The 25,286-nt window shown below is 39.6% G+C and overlaps 1 protein-coding gene across 3 annotated transcripts in view; it reads right to left on the bottom strand.

Annotated features, from left to right (window-relative positions):
- Positions 1 to 25,286, bottom strand: part of ush1c (Usher syndrome 1C) — a 183,090-nt gene that overhangs the window by 99,708 nt on the left and 58,096 nt on the right. For all 3 annotated transcript variants that reach the window (XM_059975708.1, XM_059975709.1, XM_059975710.1), the window contains exons 10-14: positions 24,724 to 24,783; positions 23,210 to 23,266; positions 20,015 to 20,157; positions 18,065 to 18,130; positions 9,317 to 9,441 (exon numbers count right to left, since the gene is read on the bottom strand). In XM_059975708.1, the coding sequence (XP_059831691.1) occupies positions 9,317 to 9,441; positions 18,065 to 18,130; positions 20,015 to 20,157; positions 23,210 to 23,266; positions 24,724 to 24,783 (451 nt within the window). The remainder of the gene's footprint in view (positions 1 to 9,316; positions 9,442 to 18,064; positions 18,131 to 20,014; positions 20,158 to 23,209; positions 23,267 to 24,723; positions 24,784 to 25,286) is intronic.

The following is a 25,286-nucleotide window of genomic DNA, read 5'->3' as shown; positions in this document are numbered from 1 at the left end:
TAGTGGGACCAGAGAAAACCATGTGGAAGGCATTCAAGAATGTTACTGAAAATATTCTTGGCAGCTACAGAGCACCAAACTACATGCAGCTGTTTGACAACATGCTTCAAACATACAAAATAATGAAGTGGAACATATCACTGAAGATTAATTTTCTGCATTCCCATTTAGACTTCTTCCCTGCAAATCTTGGCACTGTCAGTGCCGAGCATGGTGAAAGGTTTCACCAGGACATTGCGGTTATGGAGAAACTGTATCAGGGCAATTGAAAGCCATCAATGCTGGCTGGTAATTGTTGGATACTTAAGCGAGAAGTATCCAAAACTGAGCGCAAATAAAAATCATCAACAAAACATTTTAGCTTAATTGAACTATTGCAAAGCATTAGCACCATTATGCAAATAAAAGCATTATATTCAATAAAAGCTAATTTATTTTTTCTACAAATTCCTTCATGATACAAGAAGTCTGGAATAATATTCATGTTCAGCTTCAAGTGGTTTATCATAACAAAAGAATAAACTGAGGAGGTTTCAAAAACTTTACTGTCTGGTGTCTGAATTTTTATTTACCAGCTAGATTTGGGAAGCAGCAGTGTTACTAGCTGCACCATTGTCATTCTGTAGTTTTTGCCACTTTGATAGTGAACACAAAGAAGCATAAAACACGGGGTGGTACAGCACAGGAACAGGCACTTTGGCCACAATGTTGTGCTGAACTTATTGCATTACAGGTTGAGCATCCCTTATCCGAAATTCCAAAAACCACTGAAATCTGAATTTTTTTTTGAGCATTGACATCACAAATGGAAAACTCTACAAGGTGCTGGAAGGGTTCCCAGGTGTTTGTGCAAATCTCTGCACATCACAGACAATTCTAAGAGACCTCACATATGCAATGAAAAGAAGTTAATGAAAAATATAAAAACACATCATAAAGAGCAAAGTGAAGATCTGAGTTATTGAAAGAGTGGATTCATCAGCACTGGAGTGCCCATATGCCACTTAACAGTTTGCTGGTCATGAAACAAGCAAAGATCTAACATTATCTGAAAATTGAAAGCAATTGTGAATACACAGCAGGCTGGTTGCAGAAATTTAAGAAAAGGCATGGCATTAAACTTTTTACGATTTATAGTGATAAATTGTCTGCTGATCAGGAAGCAGCAGTGAAGTTCATTGATAGGTTTACCAAGATTGTCACTGATGAGCATCTAACATGCTGAATGACTACATCAGTACAAATGTGTGATGAACAAGTGAAGACAAAGACTTCATACTGGTAGCAAGTAAATTCAGAGTGGAGAACAACAGTGATGTCAGGGTGTGTGTATTATACATATTTAAAAAAGTGTGTGTGTGTGTCTGTGTGTGTGTGTACACACTGTATATCTGTATATGCAATGTAACAGAATTTCATGTTTAGACTTGGGTTGCATCCTCAAGATATCCATTTTACAGATGCAAATACTCCTAAATCTGAAAAAAATCCAAAATTCAAAACACTTCTGGCCCCAGGCATTTTGGATAAGGGATGCTCAAGCTGTAGTAATTAAATTCACAACTAAACTAATCCCTCCTGCACATTCATGACAGCCTCTATCATAACTGCTGCCACTACCACTACAGACAGAGGAATCCAGACACACACTGCTATCTGTGTTAAAAATCTGCCCCGCACATTCCCTTTGAACTTATCCACCTCTCACCTATAATGCATGCGCACTGGTATTAAACATCTCACCCTGGGAAAACCTACTATCTGTTTCCTCTGCCCTTCCCTCTCATATCCTTAAAAATCTCTAGCGTATTTCCCCTCAGCCTCTGCTGCTCAAAGGAAAACAGTCCAGCTTTGTCTGACTTCTCCTTATAGCACATGCCCTCTGAATTCAGGCAGTATCCTGTTAAACCTCTTCTGTACCCTCTCCAAAGCTTCAACATCTTTCCCATAAGGTGTGACCAGAACTGAATGCAATACTCCAGATGGGGTTTAGCTAGAATTTTATAAAGCTTCAACAAAACTTCCCAACTCGTGACAAAATTACTTGAATAGCAAAGGCAAGCATGCCATTTGTCATCTGCACCCTCTATCAACTTTTACATAGTTGTAGCCTTTGATCCCATATCTCTTTGTGTATCAACACTGTTAAGGATATTTCCATTAACAATGTACTGTCTCTTACATTTGATATCCCAAAGTGCAACATTTCACATTTGACTGGGTTACATTTCATCCATCATTTCTCCACCCACATCTGCAATGGATTAATATCCCACTGTATCCTTTGCCAGTCTTCTATGTTATCGGCACCACTATCAAAACTTTGTTTCACCTGCAAACTTACTAACCCATCTACATTGCCATTCGGCCCAGTTAGATACATCACAGACAGCAGAAATCCCAGTGTAGATCCCTGCGGAACAACACTAGTCAGACAGATTAAGTCACATTGAGTGCTACCCTCTAACTCATAAGAGCAAACCAATTCAGAATCCAAATAGTCAATTAACCATTAACCTTCTTGGTTAGCCTCCTATGAGGGACTTTGTCAAATACCTTACTAAAATCCGTATACACTGCAGCTGTAGCCTCATTAATCACCTTTGCCACCTCCTTGAAAACTCATTCACGTTAGTAAGTCATGACTTCCCCCACACAAGACATCACTGACTGTCCTAATTATGCCCTTTTTTCCCCAAATTCTCATGTACAAACTTACTATCGCTAGTAACTTCCCTACCACCGATGTAAGAGTGTTTCCAGGATTATCCCTATCTCGCTTCTTGAATACTGGAACAACGTCAACTAATCGCTAGGCCACTGGGACACAAAGATGCTGGTCATGGTCCAAGAAGTCTCATTGTTTGCCTCTCTGATTAACCTGGTGCATATGTCAACAGGCCTTGTCGACATCCACCTAACTATTCTTTAAAAGAGCAATATTATCACCCTTATCTCAAAACACCCTATTAGATTAGCATACTCTACACAAATCTCCCTATCGTCCACGTCCTTCCATTGTAAATACTGATGCAAAGTACTCATTTAGGACCTCACCTACATGCTCCGCCTCCAAGCACACGTTCCCTCCTATATTCCTGCTCCCTAGTTATTCTCTTGCTCTTGATGTATGTAGAGTATGCATTAGGATTCTCGTTAATCCTACTTGCCAAAGACTTCTCATGGCCCTTACTGGCTTTCCCAATTCCCTTCATGAGTCTTATTCTAGCTTTTTTTAATAATCATCAAGGGCTCTACTTGACTTTAGCTTTCTAAATCTTATATGTTTCCTTTTCCTTCACTTAACTCACTACCTCCCTTGACACAGCAGGTTTCTTTAACTTGCTGTCCTTGCCCTTTTTTCTGAAACATGCCTGTCCTATACTCTGTGTAGTTGGTCTTTAAACACACTCCACATATCAGATGTGGATTTACCCCAAAACACCTGTTCCCAATTACCTGTCCCTAATTACCTGTCCCTGTTTCAAAGTAAATTTATTATCAAGGTAGATGTACAGTATATTGCCATATATAATCCTGATTTACTTGCAGGCAGATTCACTAAATCCATAACAGGATAACATATTAGAATCAATGAAAGACCACACCAACTGAAAGAAAGTTTATGCCTAATACTCTCATAATTTGCCCTGCTACAATTTAATACTCTCCTGTAAGCCGGTACTTCTCCTCACCTATAGCCATCTTAAAACTTGAGGAGTTATGATCACTATTCCCTACCTATTCTCCCACAGAAAGGTCAGTTATCAGGCTAAGCTCAATACCTATTACCAGGGCCAGATTGGACCCTCTTCTCATTAGATTATCTACATATTGATTTAAGAAACCCTCCGAGATGCACTCAACGTCTTAAACTTCGGGGGCCCCATCTAGATTAGGTCATTTGAAGTCATCCACTACAATAACCTTATGGTCTCCACATTTCCTTTAATATGTCTGCATATCTGTTCCTCAGTGTCCTGGTAGGGCTATTGAGGGTGTTGAGGGTATTGAGAGTGTCTGTAGTATAATTCTATCAGAGTGATCTCATCTTTCCTATTTTTGAATTCAGTTCATATAGACTCAATTACCCCCTCATTGATATTGCCCCCAATCATCAGCACAACTCACCCTGTCCCAATCCTTTTACCACTTTCTCAATCTTTTCTAAAACGTCAAAACTAAGAAACATTAATTACCCATTTCTGTCCCTCTTTCAACCAAATCTCTTTATGGCTACAACATCATAGTTCCCTGTACTGATCCATGTGCTAAGTTTATCACCCTTATCCATAATAATCCCTGCATTAAAATGCACAGACTTCAAACTGTCCATCTCATTGCATCTATTACCTTGCTCCTGCCTGTTTTTCCAAGTCATGGCAGCTACCTTCCTCTCAATTCCTCCACTTTCTGACCTAGTGCCTGGGTTCCCATCCCCATGTCAATCAAATTTAAACCCTCTCAAGTAGAATCAGTGAACCTCTTGGCCAGGATATTGGTTCATCTTTAGTGAAGGTGCAATCCATCTCTCTTGTAGAGAAAGCCTTTAATTCCTATGAACTATACATTATTACCACAGTTCAGTGAGATTGAGCTTGAAGTTTCTTCTATCCACTCTGCCCCTTTCCTTTGCTTTGATGAATATAATTAAGTGTCAAAGTATTATATTTCAGTTCTGCTTTGAAAAACAAATAATAAAATTCAAAATTTCTAAGAGTTCCTGATATCTTGGCTATAGACAATAGACAATAGGTGCAGAAGTAGACCATTTGGCCCCTCGAGTCTGCACCGCCACTCTGAGATCATGGCTGATCATTCACTATCAATACCCAATCCCTGCCTTGTCCCCATATCCCTTGATTCCCCTATCCATCAGATATCTATCTAGCTCCTTCTTGAAAGCATCCAGAAAATTGGCCTGCACCGTCTTCCGAGGCAGTGCATTTCACACCTCCACAACTCTCTGGGAGAAGAAGTTTTTTCTCAACTCTGTTTTAAATAACTGACCTCTTATTCTCAATCCATGCCCTCTGGTACTGGACTCTCCCAACATCTGGAACATATTTCCTACCTCAATCCTATCAAATCCTTTAATTATCTTAAACGTTTCAATCAGATCCCCTCTCAATCTCCTCAATTCCAGTGTGTACAAGCCCAATCTCTCCAATCTCTCTGCGTAAGACAGCCCTGCCATCCCAGGAATCAACCTAGTGAATCTACGCTGCACTTCCTCAATTGCCAGAATGTCCTTCCTTAAACCTGGTGACGAAAACTGTACACAATATTCCAGGTGTGGTCTCACCAGGGCCCTGTACAAATGCAAAAGGACATCCTTGCTCTTGTACTCAATTCCCCTTGTAATGAAGGCCAACATTCCATTTGCCCTCTTCACTGCCTGTTGCACTTGCTCATTCACCTTCATTGACTGGTGAACTAGGACTCCTAGGTCTCTTTGCATTTCTCCCTTACCTAACTCGACACCGTTCAGACAATACTCTGCCCTCTTGTTCCTGCTTCCAAAGTGGTTAACTTCACATTTATTCACATTGAATGACATCTGCCAAGTATCTGCCCACTCACCCAGACTATCCAAGTCTCCCTGTATTCTCCTACCGTCCTCTTCGCATGTCACACTGCCACCCAGTTTAGTATCGTCAGCAAACTTGCTGATATAGTTTTCAATGCCCTCATCTAAATCGTTGATATAAATCGTAAAGAGCTGTGGTCCCAATACAGAGTCCTGTGGTACCCCACTAGTCACCTCCAGCCAGTCCGAGAAACACTCATTCACTGCTACCCTTTGCTTTCTACTTGTCAACCAGTTTTCTATCCATGTTGAAACCCTACCCCCAATGCCATGAGCTCTGATTTTACTCACCAATCTGCTATGTGGCACCTTATCGAATGCCTTCTGAAAATCTAGGTACACTACATCCACTGGCTTACCCTCGTCTAACATCCTTGTTACACCCTCAAAAAACTCCAACAGATTAGTCAAGCATGATTTGCCCTTGGTAAATCCATGCTGGCTCGGCCTAATCCCATTACTGCCATCAAGATATGCCACTATTTCGTCCTTAATAATGGACTCAAGCATCTTCCCCACAACTGACGTTAGGCTAACAGGGCGATAGTTCTCAGTTTTCTCCTTCCCTCCCTTCTTGAAAAGTGGGATAACATTAGCCACTCTCCAATCCTCAGGAACTGATCCTGAATCTAAGGAACATTGGAAAATGATTACCAATGCATCCGCAATTTCCTGAGCAATCTCTTTTAGAACCCTCGGATGCAGACCATCTGGACCCGGGGCTTTATTAGCCTTCAGTCCTATCAGTCTACTCATCACAGTTTCTTTCCTAATGTCAATCTGTTTCAATTCCTCTGATATCTTATGACCCTGGCCCATCCATACATCTGGGAGATTGCTTGTGTCCTCCCTGTTGAAGACAGATCTAAAGTACGCATTAAATTCTGTTGCCATTTCCCTGTTTCCCATAACAATTTCTCCCAATTCATTCTTCAAGGGGCCAACATAGTTCTTAACTATCTTCTTTCTCTTCACATAGCTAAAAAAGCTTTTGCTATCCCCTTTTATATTCCTGGCTAGACTGAGCTCATACCTGATTTTTTCTCTCCGTATTGCTTTTTTAGTTAAGATCTGCTGTTCCTTAAAACTTTGCCAATCATCTGTATTCCCACTCATCTTAGCCCTGTCATACTTCTTTTTCTTTAATGCTATACAATCTCTGACTTCCTTTGTCAATCACTGTGGCCCCTTCCCCCTCTTTGAATCCTTCCTTCTCATTGGAATGAACTGCTTTTGCATCTTTTGTATTATCCCCAAGAATATCTGCCACTGCTGATCCACTGTCTTTCCTGCCAGGGCATCCGCCCATTTAACTTTGGCCAGCTCTTCCCTCATGGCTCCGTAGTCTCCTTTATTTAATTGCAACACTGACACCTCTAATCTGCCCTTATCCCTCTCAAATTGTAGATAAAAACTTATCATGTTATGATCACTACTTCCTAATGGCTCCTTTACTTTAAGATCACTTATTAATTCCTGTTCATTACACATCACCAAGTCCAAAATAGCCTCGTTCCTGGTTGACTCAAGCACAAGTTGTTCCAAAAATACATCCCTTAGACACTCCACAAACTCCCTATCCTGGGGTCCAGCACCTACCTGATTCTCCCAGTTCACCTGCATGTTGAAATCTCCCATAACGACTGCATTACCTTTAGCACGTGCCAATGTTAACTCCCTAATCAACTTGTACCCAATATCCACGCTACTGTTTGGGGGCCTGTACACAACACCCATTAGGGTCTTTTTACCCTTACTGTTCCTCAGCTCAATCCACACAGACTCTACTTTCCCTGTTCCTAAGTCACCCCTTGCTAAGGACTGAATCTCATTCCTCACCAACAGGGCCACCCCACCCCCTCTTCCCATATTTCTGTCTCTACGATAGCACGTATACCCTGGTACACTCAATTCCCAGGCCTGATCCCCTTGCAGCCATGTCTCCGTTATCCCAACAATATCGTAGTTCCCCATTTTCATCTGAGCTTCAAGCTCATCTGTCTTATTTCTGACACTACACGCATTCAAGTATAGAATTCTTAGCCCATTCCTCCTCTCTTTGCTTAAAACACTGTCTATTGTACCTAACCCAGCTCCTTGAACTTCCATCGGGCTAATTGCACCTTGAATTTTGATGACCTTCTCAAGATCACCCAAACCTTCTACACATTTAACCTCATGCTCCTTCTGACCAACCCTCTGTACATGTAACTTTTCCAACACATGTTCTGTCTCACCTTTCTCCTTTACACAATTAATATTTGGGAAACGTGTATTCCCCACCTGTCCCTTATCCTTCATCATATCACCTTCTCTCGTATTCTGGATCCCTGCCCTCTGCACATCTAGTTTAAACCCCCCTGAGCAGCACTGGCAAACATTCCTGCAAGAATGTTAGTACCTCTCCAGTTCAGATGTAGACCGTCCCTTCGAAACAGATCCCAACGTCCCTGGAACAAAGACCAATTATCCAAAAACCTGAACCCTTCCTTCCTGCACCATGCTCTCAGCCTTGTATTAATGTGCATAATCATTCTATTCTTCGCCTCACTCACACGTGGCACAGGTAGCAATCCCAAGATTGTCACCCTGGAGGTCCTGCCTTTCAGCTTCACTCCTAACTCCCTGAACTCTCTAAGCAGGACCCCCTCACTCACCTTACCTACATCGTTGGTCCCTACATGGACCACTACATCTGGGTTCATGCCCTCGTTCTCAAGAATAGCCTGCACCCGATCTGAGATGTCCCAGACCCTAGCACCAGGGAGGCAACATACCATCTGAGACTCCCGATCTGCCGCACAAAATCTCCTATCTGCCCCCCGACTATAGAATCCCCTAAAACTATCGCTCTCTTGTCTTCCCTCCTCCCCTTCCTAGTTGAGGGTTCAACCTCTGTGCCAGAGGCAGGACCACTACAGCTCATTCCTGGTAGGTCATCCCCATCGACAGTATCCAGTACGGTATACTTATTGTTAATGGGAATGGCCGCAGGGGTGCTCTGCTCTCTCTGCCTGCTCCCCCTGCCTGCTATCAAAATAATCCCCATCAGATTAAATGTATTAATCCAATAAATTATTTTAAACAAAGCTGCAATGAAGAGCAGGTGACACAAGTTGTATTCAATGCTGCAGTTTACAAGAAGTCTGGCAAGTGAACAAACTACCATGAGTTCTGAAGAGGAAATGAATGCTCCTGGCTACTATTTTCCTGCCTTTGGCCAAACTGATTCTGCAGCTCATTTTTATATTCTAATAATACTAAGATTTATGAATGTCATTGGCTTTGGAGAAGACTCCAGAAAGGAAACCAATCATGGACATGTTTAGTAACATAAATATAGCATTAACTTCTTCCTTTCCTGTTTCAGTGCCTAGTGTAACCTACAATGCATTCTTCATCCAAGAACAATAAATTGAAGTAATCTCATTAATGTACAGCCATGCAATTGACTACTTGATAGTACTACTGAATATGACTTAATTCTGACAAACCCGCAACTAGTGCTTTTCCACATTTTCTGAAACCTTCAAATTCCTTGCAACATTTACAAATATGAAACTGAAGAATAAGCATTAAATTGTGTTAATGTTACTGGCTGACTATTATTATATTAGGGTAGAAGTTAGATATTCAGGCTTAAATGAATATAAAGTATATCAAAAAGAGATATATGCAATATACTCTGAAAAACATGAGAAGGGAAATTTTGTAAAAATATCTTACTTTCACTTTTCGATGATGGTTGTGGAATTACATCAGCAGCTACAGACATTGGACTCGTGGGCTGTTCATGTTGTCCCCAGTCTTCATCCCATTCCCTTTTGAACTTCTGTTCTTGTGCTTCTATCCTGTGAGCAATTCCAATAACATTACTCAATAATCAGAAGAAAAAAATAGCATTTTGCACAACCTTGAGTTTCTTTGCTTTCAAATAAGCAGGAAAAGTCATATAAGATAAAATGTGCCAATTATTGTAATGGTTTTCACATTATTCAAGATAATCAAATTAAATTTAATCCTTAACCATTTTACTGACAACATACTTGATGTGCTTGTGTACCAGGAAATAATGATGTGCTGTTAGTCATTTACTTTTATTTTGTAACTCCATCTGGAATGCTTTTGCTCAATATGGATACCGGTTATAGATAAGAATATATATCTTATCTATTTTCTAGTACCATGTAATCGCATATAGATCTTGTTTATTTGCTACCTGGTCATTAAGGAAAAAATGAACACAAGCCCCTGCAATGCTCTCAGAGACGAAGCTGAGGTGACTCACACATCGTGAAATCAAGGCACTTTCAGGCTACATATAATATTTGCATTGAACCAGCCAACAAAAATAAATCACAACTGGTGAGGTGTAGAACCGTTGGTCAAAGAGATTTTGCATTAACACTAGCAAGGGGTTCTTGGTTGCATTGCTGAATTCCAGTCATTCATATTGCCGATCATGACTCTTATAGATATGTTCTTGGCAATTTCCTTTTAAATGTCCCCTTTCCATGAGAAGGCTGCCTCTCACACATTGTTTCTCAGAAGCTTCTGCATGTTTCATACCTATCTAACCCCAAGCATCAGCCATTGAACAACAGTACCATGTCTAAAACTGGGTCATACAGCACAGAAAGAGACCCTGCTCCCAACTTGTCCGTGCCAACCAAAATGCCCTCTAAGCCAGCCCCATTTGCAGCAACTGGCCCATAAATTCTAAATGTTTTCTATCCTTGTACCTGTTCAACTGGCTTTTAAAAGTACAATGTAAAGAGTAACAAGGTATTAAATTAACTGATGGCACCAAAGGCAGAAGGGATGGCTAGGTTTTAATGGGGAGCACTCAATGATCTTGGAAGAAATGACTACAATGTTGACTATGAAGGAATTAAAATATGGAAGAAAGCATTGAACTCAGAAGGGTGAAGGACAGTGGAAGTAGACAAACCAAATGGCTTTGTCCTTCTCATGTTTGAATGAATGGAGGCTGCCATTTTGTGACACTGCTCTGTAGCCTCCACTTTGTGAAGTTTGATTAACTAATTCTTGCTGTGGGATAACTTAATCAGAGAAACTGAACAAGGACACAAGGAGTTTCTGCTAAACTTGAGGTTATTCTCAAATAAGCAGTTTTTTGTATACAATGACAGGTTTGCAGAAGAAATCTCTTTAGCTTGGCCCAGTATCCAGGTGACCCAGTTTGACTAGTTTGAACCAAAGTAGAATGGAACAAAAGAAGTCACCTAGTGCACGAAGTTGTGCAGTCCTTAGACTACATCCAATGGGAATCCAATACAGGTCAGTCACATGACTGAAATTAAAATGCAACATTTGAACTCATGAGGGAAGAATATAAGAATGAAGGGTTTCAAATGCAAAGGGATGAGTACCCCAGAAACTAACTATTGCAAAGAAGAGCCCCCATGTCAGGATCTGGGAGAAGAAGGATCAATTATGTGGCCAACAGGCGATCTTCTATTTCAGTGATACAAATCGGAGAAGTGGTCTGAGTGAGTATTGGTACACAGGGAACAGTAGAATTCATGTTTTAACTTGTTAGCCTGGAGTCAACATAGTTGCATTGTAGTTTGTGCAGAGACAATAAAGTGCGAGCTTCGATTAATTACGAGTTGTGTAGTGAGTTGCCTCACCTAGATCAGCTGATGAAGAGTCAACAGCGAAAATAGGAAAATCTACTGGTTGAGGTTTTCCCAACTTACTGGGTACTTGCAAAATACCAATGGTTTGAAAAACTGCCAATGTGACTCTGTTCAAGAAGGGAGGAAAATGAAAAGTGGGTATTGAACTGTTAGCTTAATATCTGCTGTTGATAAAATGCTGCAGTCTAAAACCAAGGAAGAAATAGCTAGTCACTTAGAGAAGCTTAATGAAGTCAAACCTAGTCATTATGCTTTCACAAAAGATAAACCTTGTTTGACAAATGCCCTAGAGTTCTTTAAGGATGTACTAAGCAGAATTGATACTGGTGAATCAGCAGATATAGAATATTTGGATTATCAGAAGACTTTTGTCAAAGTATAATATAAAAGACTGGTGCACAAAATGGGACCATTTGGGAAAATGCGATGAAATGTATTAAAGTCTGGATATTGTATAGATGAAAAAGTCAAAATAGTTAAGTCCAGTCTTTATCATGCTAAAAGGATATAACCTGACCTGGCTCTCAATTATTTACATAAATGACATGCAGGAGGCAGCAGGATGTCACGTATACAAGCTACACCTGGCACATTGTATATAGTTTTGATCCATTATTTAAAAATGATATATTGTGGATGATAGTTAATTGGACCATAGTTAACTGATGCACCCACTTACTTGGGACAACTCTTAAGAGAACAAAACAAATTGAGATAATAGCCAGGATTCCCTTTGCTTATTTGGGACACTATGCTATTTAATTGGGACAAGAGCCAGTCATTTATGTGCACTTATGTGGCCATTAGACACTACATTGTGCTGTAAGTGAATGGTTGCTTCAGTTGTGAATGTTATCCATTTGGGCCAACGGACGCTGCTTTAAAAAGCATCGATTTTTTGATAATATTGTGTTTTTTTTTAATTTTGATTTTAAATTTATTTTTCAGATCTTTGCCAAGACACTACAAACACATTTAAATTAAGTGAAAAAAAAATTATACTACTGGACCAAATTAGAAGCAATCAGCTAACTGGAATGCGGAAATCTACAATTGCAAGCTTCATACATCAACAAGATAAACTGCAAGGGGAATGGGAATTGTGCGAGGGACAACAGGGAACATCCAAAAATTGAAAGCGTGGAAGTAATGTTGGAAACCACTGTTATTTAAATAATACTTTTTATAAGATTTGTACTTTTTAAACAAACTCTTGCATTTCTCACACTCACTGGCAGAGAGCAGCATAGCAACTAAACTAATGGTTTAATCACCTTTCTCACTTTTCATTGGCTAAGTATTAGCATATTACCCACGTAATGTAATAGTTTCAATTATGTAGCCTATTAATTAATTCATCACTATCTAAGGAATTTTCTTTACTGTTCATCATTATCTAAGGAACCATCCTCAAGACGGTTCATAAAGCAACTCATTTCACTTCTTTTATATTCTCTTTTTATTTCAGACGTGGTTTTGCTACTATTTGAGCCTGTTATCTATACTCTGGTGGCATGTTTTTGGGCCGATCAGGTGATCTGGTGCTTTGCTGTCTCTGAGAGGGTTCCATGAGGTTGTCAGTAAAGCACATGGCAGGGAGGCCAGGAAACGGGACACGAGCCTATGATCGACTCCATCTCTCACTGTCCTTGCTGACTAAAGCACCAAGGAAGATTGAAATCATCAAGGCATGTGCTGAGGACGAGTGAGTGTTCAGAACTGACTACCAGTCTGTCGCTTGCTGCTGCTGCTGGAGGAGGGTCTCTCTCCCTCTTGCTAGCTGCTCTCGAGGTAAGGTCCTTGTGCTCAAGTGATCCATCTCTCCCTTGATGCTGGCGAAGCAAGGTTGAATCACCATGGTTTGAAGAATTGGACTCTAATTCAGGCTCTCGTTCTGCCAGCTCCTTTTTTTAATATCGCTACTTTTGGGCGTTTTTTGAATTGGGTCAACGTGCACATAATGAATGCTGAGCTGAACTGAAATATGCCTTTTGAGTTTGTGCTTTATATCCTGTGTTTTTGTAACTGTTTGCATGATTTTTTTTGCATGTGAGGTGTTCGTTGTTATTCTTTGAATATGTTACAGTTCCATAATCTTCTTTGTTTCGTGGCTGTCTGTGCAGAAGACACATTTCAGGGTTGTATGCTGCATACATACTTTGATAATAAATTTATTCTGAACCTTTAAATGAGTTAAGATTTGGTGCTACAGTGGAAATCAAGCAAAATTCTTCTGCTTGTTGACAATTGTGCGGCACACCCCAATGTAGAATATTTGAGAGACATCCAGCTGCCATTCCTGCCTGTCAATACAACACCCTTGGGGCAGCCAATGGATGTGGGAATCATAAAAAAATTAAAGCCATTGTATCAGAGAATGTTTGTGAACTACAATCTCAAAACAGTTGAAGAAAATCTACCCGACATCATCTTCAACAGCTACGGAAGCGAGTGCATGGGTTAACCTAGTAAAGGCAATACGGTTCGTCAGTGACAGTTGTCAGAAATAAGCAGTAAGACAATTCAGACTGTTTTGCTCACTGCACTTAGGCTTGAGATGCCAGAAACGCCTGGGAGTGAAAAAGAAATAATTTCACTACTTCAGCAAGTTCGGGACTACAAAGAATTTGAAGGAATTGACAATCATCCTGAATGTTACAATGGAACAAAGGTTTGGGGGATGCCATTGTTAAAATCAAAGCACCAAGGAGGGGAATATGAAGATGAGGGAAGTGATTGAATTGTATTGACTTTATTTCTTACATCTTTCACATACATGAGGAGTAAAAATCTTTACGATATGTCTCCGTCTAAATGTGCAATCATAGTAATTTATAATAAACAGAGCAGTCAATGTAACACAGAAATACACACAGATCAGTGTGAGTTCATCAGTCTGATGGCCTGGTGTAAGAAGCTGTCCCTGAGCCTGTTGGCCCTGGCTTTTATGCTGCAGTACCGATTCCCAGATGGTAGTAGCTGGAAGTAGATTGTGGTTAGGGGTGACTCAGGTCCCCGATGATCCTTCAGGCCCTTTTTACACCCTGTCTTTGTAAATGTCCTGAATCATAGGAAGTTCACAACTACAGATGCACTAGGCTGTCCGCACCACTCTCTGCAGAGTCCTGTGATTGAGGGAGGCACAGTTCCCATACCAGGCAGTGATGCAGCCAGCCAGGATGCTCTCAATTGTGTCCCTGTAGAAAATTCTTAGGATTTGAAGGCCCATACCAAACTTCCTCAAGCATCTGAGGTGAAAGAATTGCTGTTGTGCCTTTTTCATCACACAGCTGGTGTGTACAGACCATGTGAGGCTCTCAGTGATGTGAATGTCGAAGAATATGAAGCTGTTTGCCCTCTCAACCCCACATCCATTTATGTCAATAGGGGTTAACCTGTCTCCATTCCTCCTGTAATCCACAACCAGCTCCTTTGTTTTTGTGACGTTGAGGGAGAGGCTGTTCAATTGACACCACTGTGTCAGACAGGTGACTTCTTCCCTGTAGGACACCTCATTATTATTTGAGATTAGGCCAATCAATGTAATGTCATCGGCAAATTTAATTAGCAAATTAGAGCTGTAAGTGGCGACACAGTCATGGGTATATAGGAAGTAGACAGGACTCAGTACACAGCCCCGAGGGGCTCTTGTGTTGAGAGTCAGAGGGGTGGAGGTGAGGGAGCCCACTCTTATCACCTGCTGGCAATCTGACAGGAAGCCCAGGATCCAGCTGCACAAGGCAGGGTCGAGGCCGAGGTTGCTGCGCTTCCTGTCAAGCTTGGATGGTGTTGAATGCTGAACTATTATTCAAGAGCAGCATCCTCACATAAGCATCCTTCTTCTCCAGATGTGTAAGGACGGTAAGTGGAGCAGACACTATTGCATTGTCTGTCGATCGGCTGTGTCGGTAGGTGAATTGTAGGGGGTTCAGTTTGGGTGGCAGCATGCTGCAAATGTAGTCCTTGACCTGCCACTCAAAGCATTTACTTATTAATGAGGTGAGTGTGACAGGATGCCAATCGTTCAGGCATGTTACCTTGGCCCTTTTTGGTACAGGGACAATGGTGGATAACTTGAAGCAAGAGGCCACTGTACACTGGGAGTGGGAGAGATTAAAAATGTCTGTAAACACACCTGCCAGTTGTGCTGAGCACATCCTGAGTACCCGCCCTGGGATACCGTCCGGTCCCGCAGCCTTGTGACAGTCCACCCGTTGGAAATATCTGTGCACCTGAGCCTCAGAGATGGTATGCAGCCCTCACCACAAGTCACATGTGCTATTTGTTGTGAATTTTGACTCAATTTGTCCCTGTATTATTGTTTCACAGCCTTGATAGCTTTGTGCAGATCGTAGCTGCTTTTCCTGTGCTCCTGATTGCCGGCAATGTACACTCGATGTCGCACGGTAAGTGCTGCTCGCACAAAACTACTGATCCAGCATTTCTGGTTCAGGAAGACCCTGACTGACTGACTGACTGATGAGGATGACAACAGAACCTGAACTAGTGACTATACAGGACGCCAGGCAATATATTGTTGGATCACGACACTACTTCATGCAGGAAGGTAATGAAGGCAGTCCAGTGTCTGCGCTGATTTTGTTCATTTACAGTTCATCGAGAGTAAATGGCAACATACACTCGATGAATTCTTCCATCGATAACCATTACTAATTAATACACAGTTTTATTACACTGTATTAATGTTGGTAGTGTTCTAATTTGTTCTGTATTTTATTTGCAGTACCTAATTACTCAGTTAATCAGTAGTTTGTTTTTTTTATACCTTTTTAAATAATTCCATGAAACTGAATAATTGTAGCAGCTGCTTAATTGGGTAAAACATATTGTTCCCGATATGTCCCAATTAACTGGAATGCACTGTACTAGTACTGGGACAATCCAATGGAGATTCATGAGCTAATTCCTGCCATTATAGGACTGTACCATGATAAGTGGCTGAACAGATTAGATCTACACTCATTGGAGGGTAGAAAATTGAGGTGTGATGATATTGAATCAAGTCTGATCCTTAAGGGGCAAGAGAGGATTAATGTCAATGCCTCCACGAGTGGGCGAAGCTGAAAGGAGAGGACATAATTACAACATCAGCGGGCAATCTTTTAAATATGACGCATGTAGGAACAGCCTCTTGCTCTGGGATTACATTCTTGGTCAGCCATGATCATTTTACACCTGTGGAGGGAGATTGCCAGACAACATCTTGGGTCCAAAATCATTCACTTATTTCTCTCCACAGATGTTGCCTGAACTGCTGGGTTCCTCCACCAGTTTGGTTGTTGGTAGTTACAGTGTCTTGCAACTTTAGCATATTTCCTCCCAAAGGACATTCGGGAATCAACTGGGTCTTTATAACAAAATATATCGTGATTCATACTTTACAATTACCTGATTATTAAATGAATTCAAATTTCATAGCTGTCACATTAGATTTTGAAGTTGTCAGTCACTTACATTAGTGGTTACTGCTATATCCCTTGATTAACTTCCTTCCTAATAATTTGACAGACAATAATTGACTTGTTAGCTATAATAATTGTCCCTAGATGTTCCATTTTATTGGGTCAAATTCAGATTTCAAATCAGAAATTTTAAGCTGATTGTGATGACTTGACAGACAATGAATTTATTAAGCAACTGAATGTGGTTTTTGTCAATAAAACTCAAATATATTCAGCTCAAGGCTACTTCTTTGATACATAGATATAGACACTTCATTGATCCCAAAGAAAATTATAGTATCACAGTAACATTACAAGTGCACAGATATACAAACATTAGAAGAGAAGTAAGAAAGAATAAAAAATCATTTACCTGCAACAGTCTAACAGGAGGGGTCATCACTTTCCCTGCTATAGGTTGACTCATTATAGAGCCTAATGGCAGAGGGCAAGAATGACCTCATATAGTGCTCTTTGGAGCAGTGCAGGTCAATAAACAAAGTAATTCCCCATTAAACAAATACACTGAGGGCATAATGTTTGCAAAAAACTGAAAAAAATAAAATCTCACTCTGTTTGAGCAGCTTGAATGTTCTGACTAAAGAAATCCACCATGACCAATTATGGTGCAACATTTTTTCATTAGCTTGCAATCTGTCTTTCAACAAATCCTCTGTAAAACAATATCTAAATAATAATCCATACATTTATTCTTAGTACCTCTCTAAAAAGCATGATTTACACACATTAATACAAACACTTTGAGCAATATATCAAAACTCCAGAAAATTTGATAGGTGATTAAAACATTGAGAGAATAACTGAACTGAACAGCTCAAGGGATTCATTCAAGGTAATGATAAGCGAAGGCAAGCTTGGACAGGAGCATATCCTGTGTAAAATTGTCCGACAACACATTGTTTCTATATATCCATACCTATCCAAGGCTCTGGAGGATATTTAAGAAGTAAACAGCCATTTAAAAGTAAGTTACCGGACAATGATTAAAAAATTTATTTTTAACTATAACGGCAAATGAATTTGGATTCTACTAAGGCCAAACATGACACATGCCTTAAAGGGAAATATTCAGAATAAAATCCAAACTGGTCATTAATTGGAAAAAATTATACAATGATGAAAAGTGAGGATCCCCTCTGTTCTGATCTTAACCAATGGGATATCTTCTGTACTGCTATAGATGTGACCTTAAAACTGATTGCTAATGGGTTATATATGATTATGATCCATTCAACAATTAAATACAGATCATAAATTATTTTTGAAAATACTTTACCTTCAGTCAGTATTATGGCAAAAAAAACAGAATTTTCAAATAAAACACTTACTGTTCAATTTCTTTTTGATATCTCTCTTGTTCTTCAGCAGTTTTCTGTGATATCTCCAGCTTTCTTCTAAGATTTGTAAAAAATGTTTAATTAGTTTCAGTTAAAATCACAAATACACCAGTAACAGTCATGTTTGAACAACTCATGCAATGGCTTCTTTCTGCAATATAATTAGTTTTTCTCATTTTGTATCTCCTATAAGTATATATTTTGCCTCTGTCACATTTCCTGGGGTATCTTTTGCCTCATGATTCTCTGATAAATATTGCAAACAGTCTTACATAAAATAAGATAAAGGTATGATTCTCCATTGTATTTTCCCTTTTCCCTTTTGTGGACATCCATCCACACCTCCATACTAAGCTGACAGAAATGACATAATCAGCGTCACCGGAAGACAATTAATCCTTAAAGTTTGCACTCGATGACAAACATTATTTGTTCTTCAAATGTGGTCGCTAGGTTAGTAATCATAGTATATGTTTTGCTGATAATATGAAATTACTAAATTAACCAGCAGAATGAGAGTTTCAATGTACTGCCTGTCTAATACTGTTCTTTGAAACAGCCACAGAGATGGTTTTCCTGTATACAAGGTTTCCTCAATAAACAGGGACCATTTTACAGACATCTACAAGGGGTGACTGATAAGTTCATGGCCTAAGGTAGAAGGAGTCAATTTTAGAAAACCTAGCACATTTATTTTTCAACATAGTCCCCTCCTACATTTACACACTTAGTCCAGCAGTCATAGAGCATACTGATCCCTTCTTTGTAGAAGTCGGCATCTTGGACCTCCAGAAAGTGTCCACAGCAGGAGTGATAGATAAGTTTGTGGCCTAAGGTAGAAAGGACCCGTGCAGCTCAACTTTGAGTGATTATGCAGAAAGTTTGAAGTTAATAAATTCTGTGGTATTTCTGTTTCAGGTAATTGAACATTGCAACATCGGCCTTCTTGCAGTCATCTGCTACCTTGGTCTCAAGGGCTTATCACCCAAGGAGGTCCACAAGGACATGGTGGCATCACTGGGGGGGGGGGGGTGAAAAATAAATGTGCTAGGTTTTCTAAAATTGACTCCTTTTACCTTAGGCTACAAACTTATCAATCACCCCTCATATATGTCATTTTTTTCAATAAATTAGAAAGCACACAATTAACTTGGCATTGTAATCATACTTCCCCAGTATTGTAATAAATGGCATTAAGATCACAGAAGAACGAACAATTACTAAAAAGAGGAGAGGGACAGGAAACAAGTTCTACTGCACATAGGAACAGATGCATGTGTATACATATATATATATATATATATATATATATATATATGAATTTAATAATATTTAGGGAGCTTGCTCACATATAGAAAAGTCCACACTTTGGGCACTTGTAATTACCGGAGAGGCAGCATAAAGTCTCTGCAGCCTTGTGATTCTACCTCTGGTAAGTGTAATTCTGAAGCTTTTTATATTGGCTCTTAGGACAAGCTGATACTGTGAAGGGTGCTATCTAGATTAAATACATTCCTTAAAACAGTATAAATTAATGAAACCATCATTCAATCTTTGCTAAGTGATTCTTGTAGAATAATATGGTAGTGTATTTGATGTTTCCTTATAAATCCAATAGGGTAGAATAGAGTTAACTATGTTGCAGTGAAAAGTTACTGTATTCAACTGTCTGCAAGTGAAAACAAAATGAAGAAAGCATTCAGGAATTTCAAACATTCCGCCTTGCTTCAGAGGATAGTATGCCTGAAATTTCACAATCTTATTGAAAACTGAGCTACTTGTATTAAACACTGGGCAAAAAAAATGCCCTATTACAGGATAAATGCTGCCATTTTCTTTTCTGAACACATTCTGTGGTATGATGGATGACCATATTTGGTTTTATGTTAAGTTGCTTTTATTACTGAAAAGGAAGCAGAAGTATTAAAGATATCATCTTACTGCCTCTCTTTTTCTTGTTGTTCCTTCAGAATTTTGTTGGCTTCCATTGCAATCCTTTTCTGCTGCATTAATTCCTGACGCTCTCGTTCATGGCGGTAATATTCATTCATTCGCTCTTCTTCGGTTTGGAATAGTTCTTTCCCCTAAAATGATCAGAAAAACAAAATTCAATTATTGGCAACACATACAATTGTTACTTATATATTTTTAATTATTAGAGTATAATCTGAGATGGGAAGCCAGGGAATTTATTCCAGAAGTGTGGCACGTGCATCTTGGAATAATCAGCAGGTTCAATGCCTTGCAACGAAATTCACTTAGATTTCTACTAGGAATTTCTCATTATAGAATGGAAATGGAATACAGACATGAAGATATTAGCCTTCCATTGCACTTTTCTACCATCTATTTGCTGCTCTGATGTTTTACTGTATATATATTTACCCAGTACTTGAAATTGCACTGGACTACCAATGCTGAATGTCAGGCTAATAAATGAAATACACAACCACTACTGACACCTGCAGAACGGAGCTTCGATTAGAAAGGTATATTTTGTGCAGAAGCCAGTGCTTTAAGTGAGATTTCATTAGGAAATACAGAAACAGGGCAGCATTCTATTTGAGTAATAGTCACAGGAATGGATTTGTCAATATTTAGAAGCAGTACAAATGAGCATAACAAGCCAGCACCAAGACAACACTGTGCATCATTAAACTGTTTTACTACTTGCTGTTCTACTGTGGTAATGGTAGTTGGTGGAGTGTGGAGAGAATCATTTGTTCTGTTTAGGAAATCTGATTATAGATGGCACTGACAAGAAGTATCTACCTATGCAGGAGTACATTTCCCCTGGACCCCTGGACACTTTTTTCTCTTAGATGACAGAGTAAGCTGCAGATGTTCAGCAGTAATGTTGCTTTTGGAACCTTCATTATCCTTCTGCTCCTCTTACTCCTGCTGGTTGTCTCCTTCCATTTCATGGTTCTCAGACTCTGGATCTCCTGTGGCTGTTCCTCAGTCATTGGCTGTTGTCTTCTGCTGGCCAGGTTCTGCAAGACAATGAAGTCTCCGCACACATTGGGCATGTGCTCTAGTGCATCCTTCACACAGATGAAGACAATGGAATCTCACTTTCAGGAGATGAAAGGCCTGCTCCACATCATGACTGAACGATTACCATTGTGTTTACTCATCTGGAGATTGAAGGAGAACAAGGGCCCAAAAGCCCTACAAGTCAAAAGTACCCTTCTTTGCCAAGATCCATTTTTAAAGGTAGTTGTGACCACTGAAACTGTTAGAAACTGCAGATTCATTGAGGATAAAGGAGTTATGGGAGCCGCTGGGAAACTTGGCTTTGATCACCTAATTTTTTTTCTCTGACAAGAATTGGTAATTCTTTATAATTAATGAAAGGCTCTGGGTATTGAAGGGAGGCCTCGAGGGTACCCAAGTACAATCAATGGCTGTCAACACTTACAGAGTCTAGTAACTCTAGTAAGGCTCAACACCTGCAATGCCATTTCCTCCCTACTGAAACCAAAAAGTGAAAAAAATGCTCCTCGAACATTGCATTGGGCAGAGATAATTGGTGACCACGTGGAATTATCCAGTTGCCGGGAAGCTGACAGTTGCTAAGGCTTCCACCTTCAGAGAGAGATGGATGGACCAGGCAGTAGAACATAGCCAAAGTCCATAGAATGCCATGTATCTCAGTTATTATAGCCTTAGGAAACATGCCCATAAAGTGAATATCCATTACATGGATCCAAATACAACTGCAATGCCATTAAGAATGCTCCATTCATTATAATCTTAATACTGGTCATTTCTGAGAAATTTTCTCTATCACTCCCCATGGCATCTAGAATGCCTATGGTGAAGCATCTACTAATGAAACGCTGTCGATACTGTTAACTTTAACACTACCAGCCACCACCACCTTTAAATGGACACTTCCACACCAAATGCTAGACGCATTTCATGCTTTGCTTAAACTCGCACAGATTTTGGAAATTTCTGAGCAGTCTGCCATCATTTCTGAAGCTGCATTGAGATGATAGTGGAAATTTTCTTCGAATGTGCAAGTCAAAGATGTAGACAGAATGTGCTCTGCATACTCCTGCAACTTCCCATGAAAATCATCTTCTGGAGCACAGACTACCAAACTTATGTTTGAAGGAGCTCAAAAAAGTTTTCCACTATAATTCATGCTACTAGTTATGTTAATTTGGATTGCGACTAGAAATGCCCAGTCTAATTACATGACTGGTGGGATTTCATTTATCTTAATCCAACTTATTTTGTGGAAAGAAGAAAGTGCAGCAGCACCTCTACATCTGCAGGAGTTTGCACGGCATCTAAACCTTCTACATACCTCCAGAGACGTGTTGTGGAGAGTTTATTGACTGGCTGCATCACAGCCTGGAATGGAATCACCAATATCCTTGAACATAAAATCCTACAAAAAGTAGTGGATACAGCCCTGTTCATCATGGGTAAAGCCCTCCCGACCATTGAGCACATTTACATGAAATGCTGACGCAGGAAAGCAGCATCCATCAAGGACCATCACCACCCAAGGCATGATCTCTCCTCGCTGCTGCCATCAGGAAGGTGGTACAGGAGCCTCAGGATCCACACCACCAGGTTCAGGAATAGTTACTACCCCTCAACCACCAGGCTCTTGAAGCAAAGGGGATAAATTCACTTACCCCATCTTTGAAATATTCCCACAACAAATGTACTCATTTTCAAGGACTCTTCATCTCATGCTCTTGATATTTATTGCTTATTTATTAATATTATTTATTTCTTTCTGTATTTGCACAGTTTATTGTCTTCTGAACACTGGTTCAATGCTCAAGTTTGTGCAGTCTTTCTATGGTTATTATTCTATGGATTTGTTGAGTATGCCCACAAGAAAACGAATCTCACGGTTGTACAGGGATGACATATATGTACTTTGACAGTAAATTTACTTTGAACTTCACCTCAAAGAATGGTCTTGTTGAACTTATTACCACCAATATTTATGATACAATATTGTTTCTAAATAAGTAATAGTGCATTCAACTTTGAACACATCAATTTGAAGCTTCGGTTTTACAAAGCAGAAGTACTTTGTTGCACACAATCCCCAAGAAAACTTTAAACTCTAGCAATTCTTTTATCCGCAGGATGATCAATACTTACTGCACCAGTGAGTACAATGATTGTCAGGCTCCTGCTGCTCTTCAGAATTCGGACAGCCTGGTTTTGGGGAAAAATACAGAATCACATATCATTGGAAAAAGCAGCATCTCTCTCATTTTTGCCACTTCTTTTATTCTTTATGAAGGTAGGAAGTTAGGTCATTAAAAGACAACTGGGTAACCTGGATTCCATCATCTTTAATTATATAATAAACATGAGAAAATCTGCAGATGCTGCAAAATGCTGCAGGAATTCAGCAGGACAGGCAGCATCTATGGAAAAAGTAAACAGTCAACTTTTCCCTGCTGAGACCCTTCGTCAGGACTCAAAGAAGGATCCTGCAGAAGGGTTCAGCCTGAAACATTGACTGTTTACTCTTTTCCACAGATGCACCCTGACCTGATGAGTTCCTCAAGCATTTTGTGTGTGTTTGCTTCAATTATATCATATTCATCTAAACAGTAATTGGGGCAATTCCATGAAGTCATTGGGATCTTTGATCTAAAATTCAAAATAGGATCAAATCAAGTCATTAGGTCTCAAATGCATCTTTAACTACAGCATAAGCAGTAAAGCCATTAAGCCCTGTCCAAAAGAAATACTGTTACCATTGCAGAGGTTTGTTTAGATTGTTTTCAGCAATGCAATATTGTGGTAATAAACCGACAGATACAGAAAGGTTCAGAACCATAAGAGATGGACAAAAATAGAATGACCTCAGAGACAACGCGAATATTCCTCATGTACTGAAACACAACTAAAGTAGTTAAGCTCCAGGCTCAGTGATCTCTTAATATTCAATAGCAAAATACAGACAAACTCCAGGACTTCCATTGTGCCAGAGCAGTACGTTGCCCAGCTGATTAAATGTTATTTCAATCAATACTCCAACACACTATTAAATCACATTTTAGAAATGTTACATAAAATTATGATTATTTTTTCCAACAATCCCAGCCAGCCGAAAAACAGGACCCAGTGATTATCAAGTGAATATGGGAAATGAGGGCCTAGTGAGATTAAAGAGAGCATGGGAACTTGGTGTATCGAAGGGAGTGTGGGAACCAGTGCCCTAGAGTATTAAAGGGAGGGAAGGAACTGTGACCCTAGTGCATTTAAATGAGTGTAGAAATTAGGGCCCTCGTGTGTTAAAAGGAGCTCACAAATCATTACCCTGAGCATCTTATGCTGACAATCAGGATTTTCAAACATTTGGAATGCAGATTTTTTTCTACATCTCAAATCTTACTTCACTGCTTAATGAATACATTGGGAACAAACTGTATTTAGCATAACACTGAAAGGGAGATGAACAAGAAACAACAACTTTTGAAATCCTGCCCAATACTGCTGTTGACTAACTTCAAGTATGCACCATGGTAAACCATCTGATCCAATTTGCTCTTGCGTCGATGAAGCTGATATTGTAACTCAAAATACTAATAAACCATATAATGTCATATGATTTTTATGCAAACAGGATTCTTTGTTAAAAAATTTAAATCAGATTTTACCTCTTTGTGATCCACGTTTGTAAAATCAACTCCATCTACTTCAACAATCTGATCTCCAACCTGCGTTAAAAAGAGAAAGGCAACTTGTAATCACAGAATAATCTACGATCAAACATTATAAGATGTCATTGTTTGTTTAATTATGTGAGCTTGATGAATTGTTGGAGATTCACTGCTTACATTAATTATCGATCACAAACATAGTGGCATATTATAACACAGAAATGACAAATCCATCGATAACTCAATTGCTTTGTATACAATTCAAGCTTGATAGTCATAAAAATGGATTTCAGCAAATGAAAAAACAGTTTGCAAGTGCAAGAGACATTTAAGATTTCACAGTATGTTACAGCACAGAAATAGATAAATTGGCTTTTAGTCTACATAAACAAGTAGATTGAATCCTATTCTTTGGCTCAGCTTCTCTCCACTTTAATAATTCTTCTCACAAATTCAGATTTAGCTCTTCTTAGATAAATTTATGTATTCCATTGAAGCAACGTTTTAAGACAGATAACCATATTCTAAGTCTTTCTCTGTAATAATTGGATTAACTCCTT

Source organism: Hypanus sabinus, chromosome 7, assembly GCF_030144855.1.
Source record: "Hypanus sabinus isolate sHypSab1 chromosome 7, sHypSab1.hap1, whole genome shotgun sequence".
In the NCBI taxonomy this organism is placed as follows: domain Eukaryota; kingdom Metazoa; phylum Chordata; class Chondrichthyes; order Myliobatiformes; family Dasyatidae; genus Hypanus; species Hypanus sabinus.
Note: the sequence above shows the minus strand (reverse complement) of the source record. Positions and strands in the feature narration are given on the sequence as shown.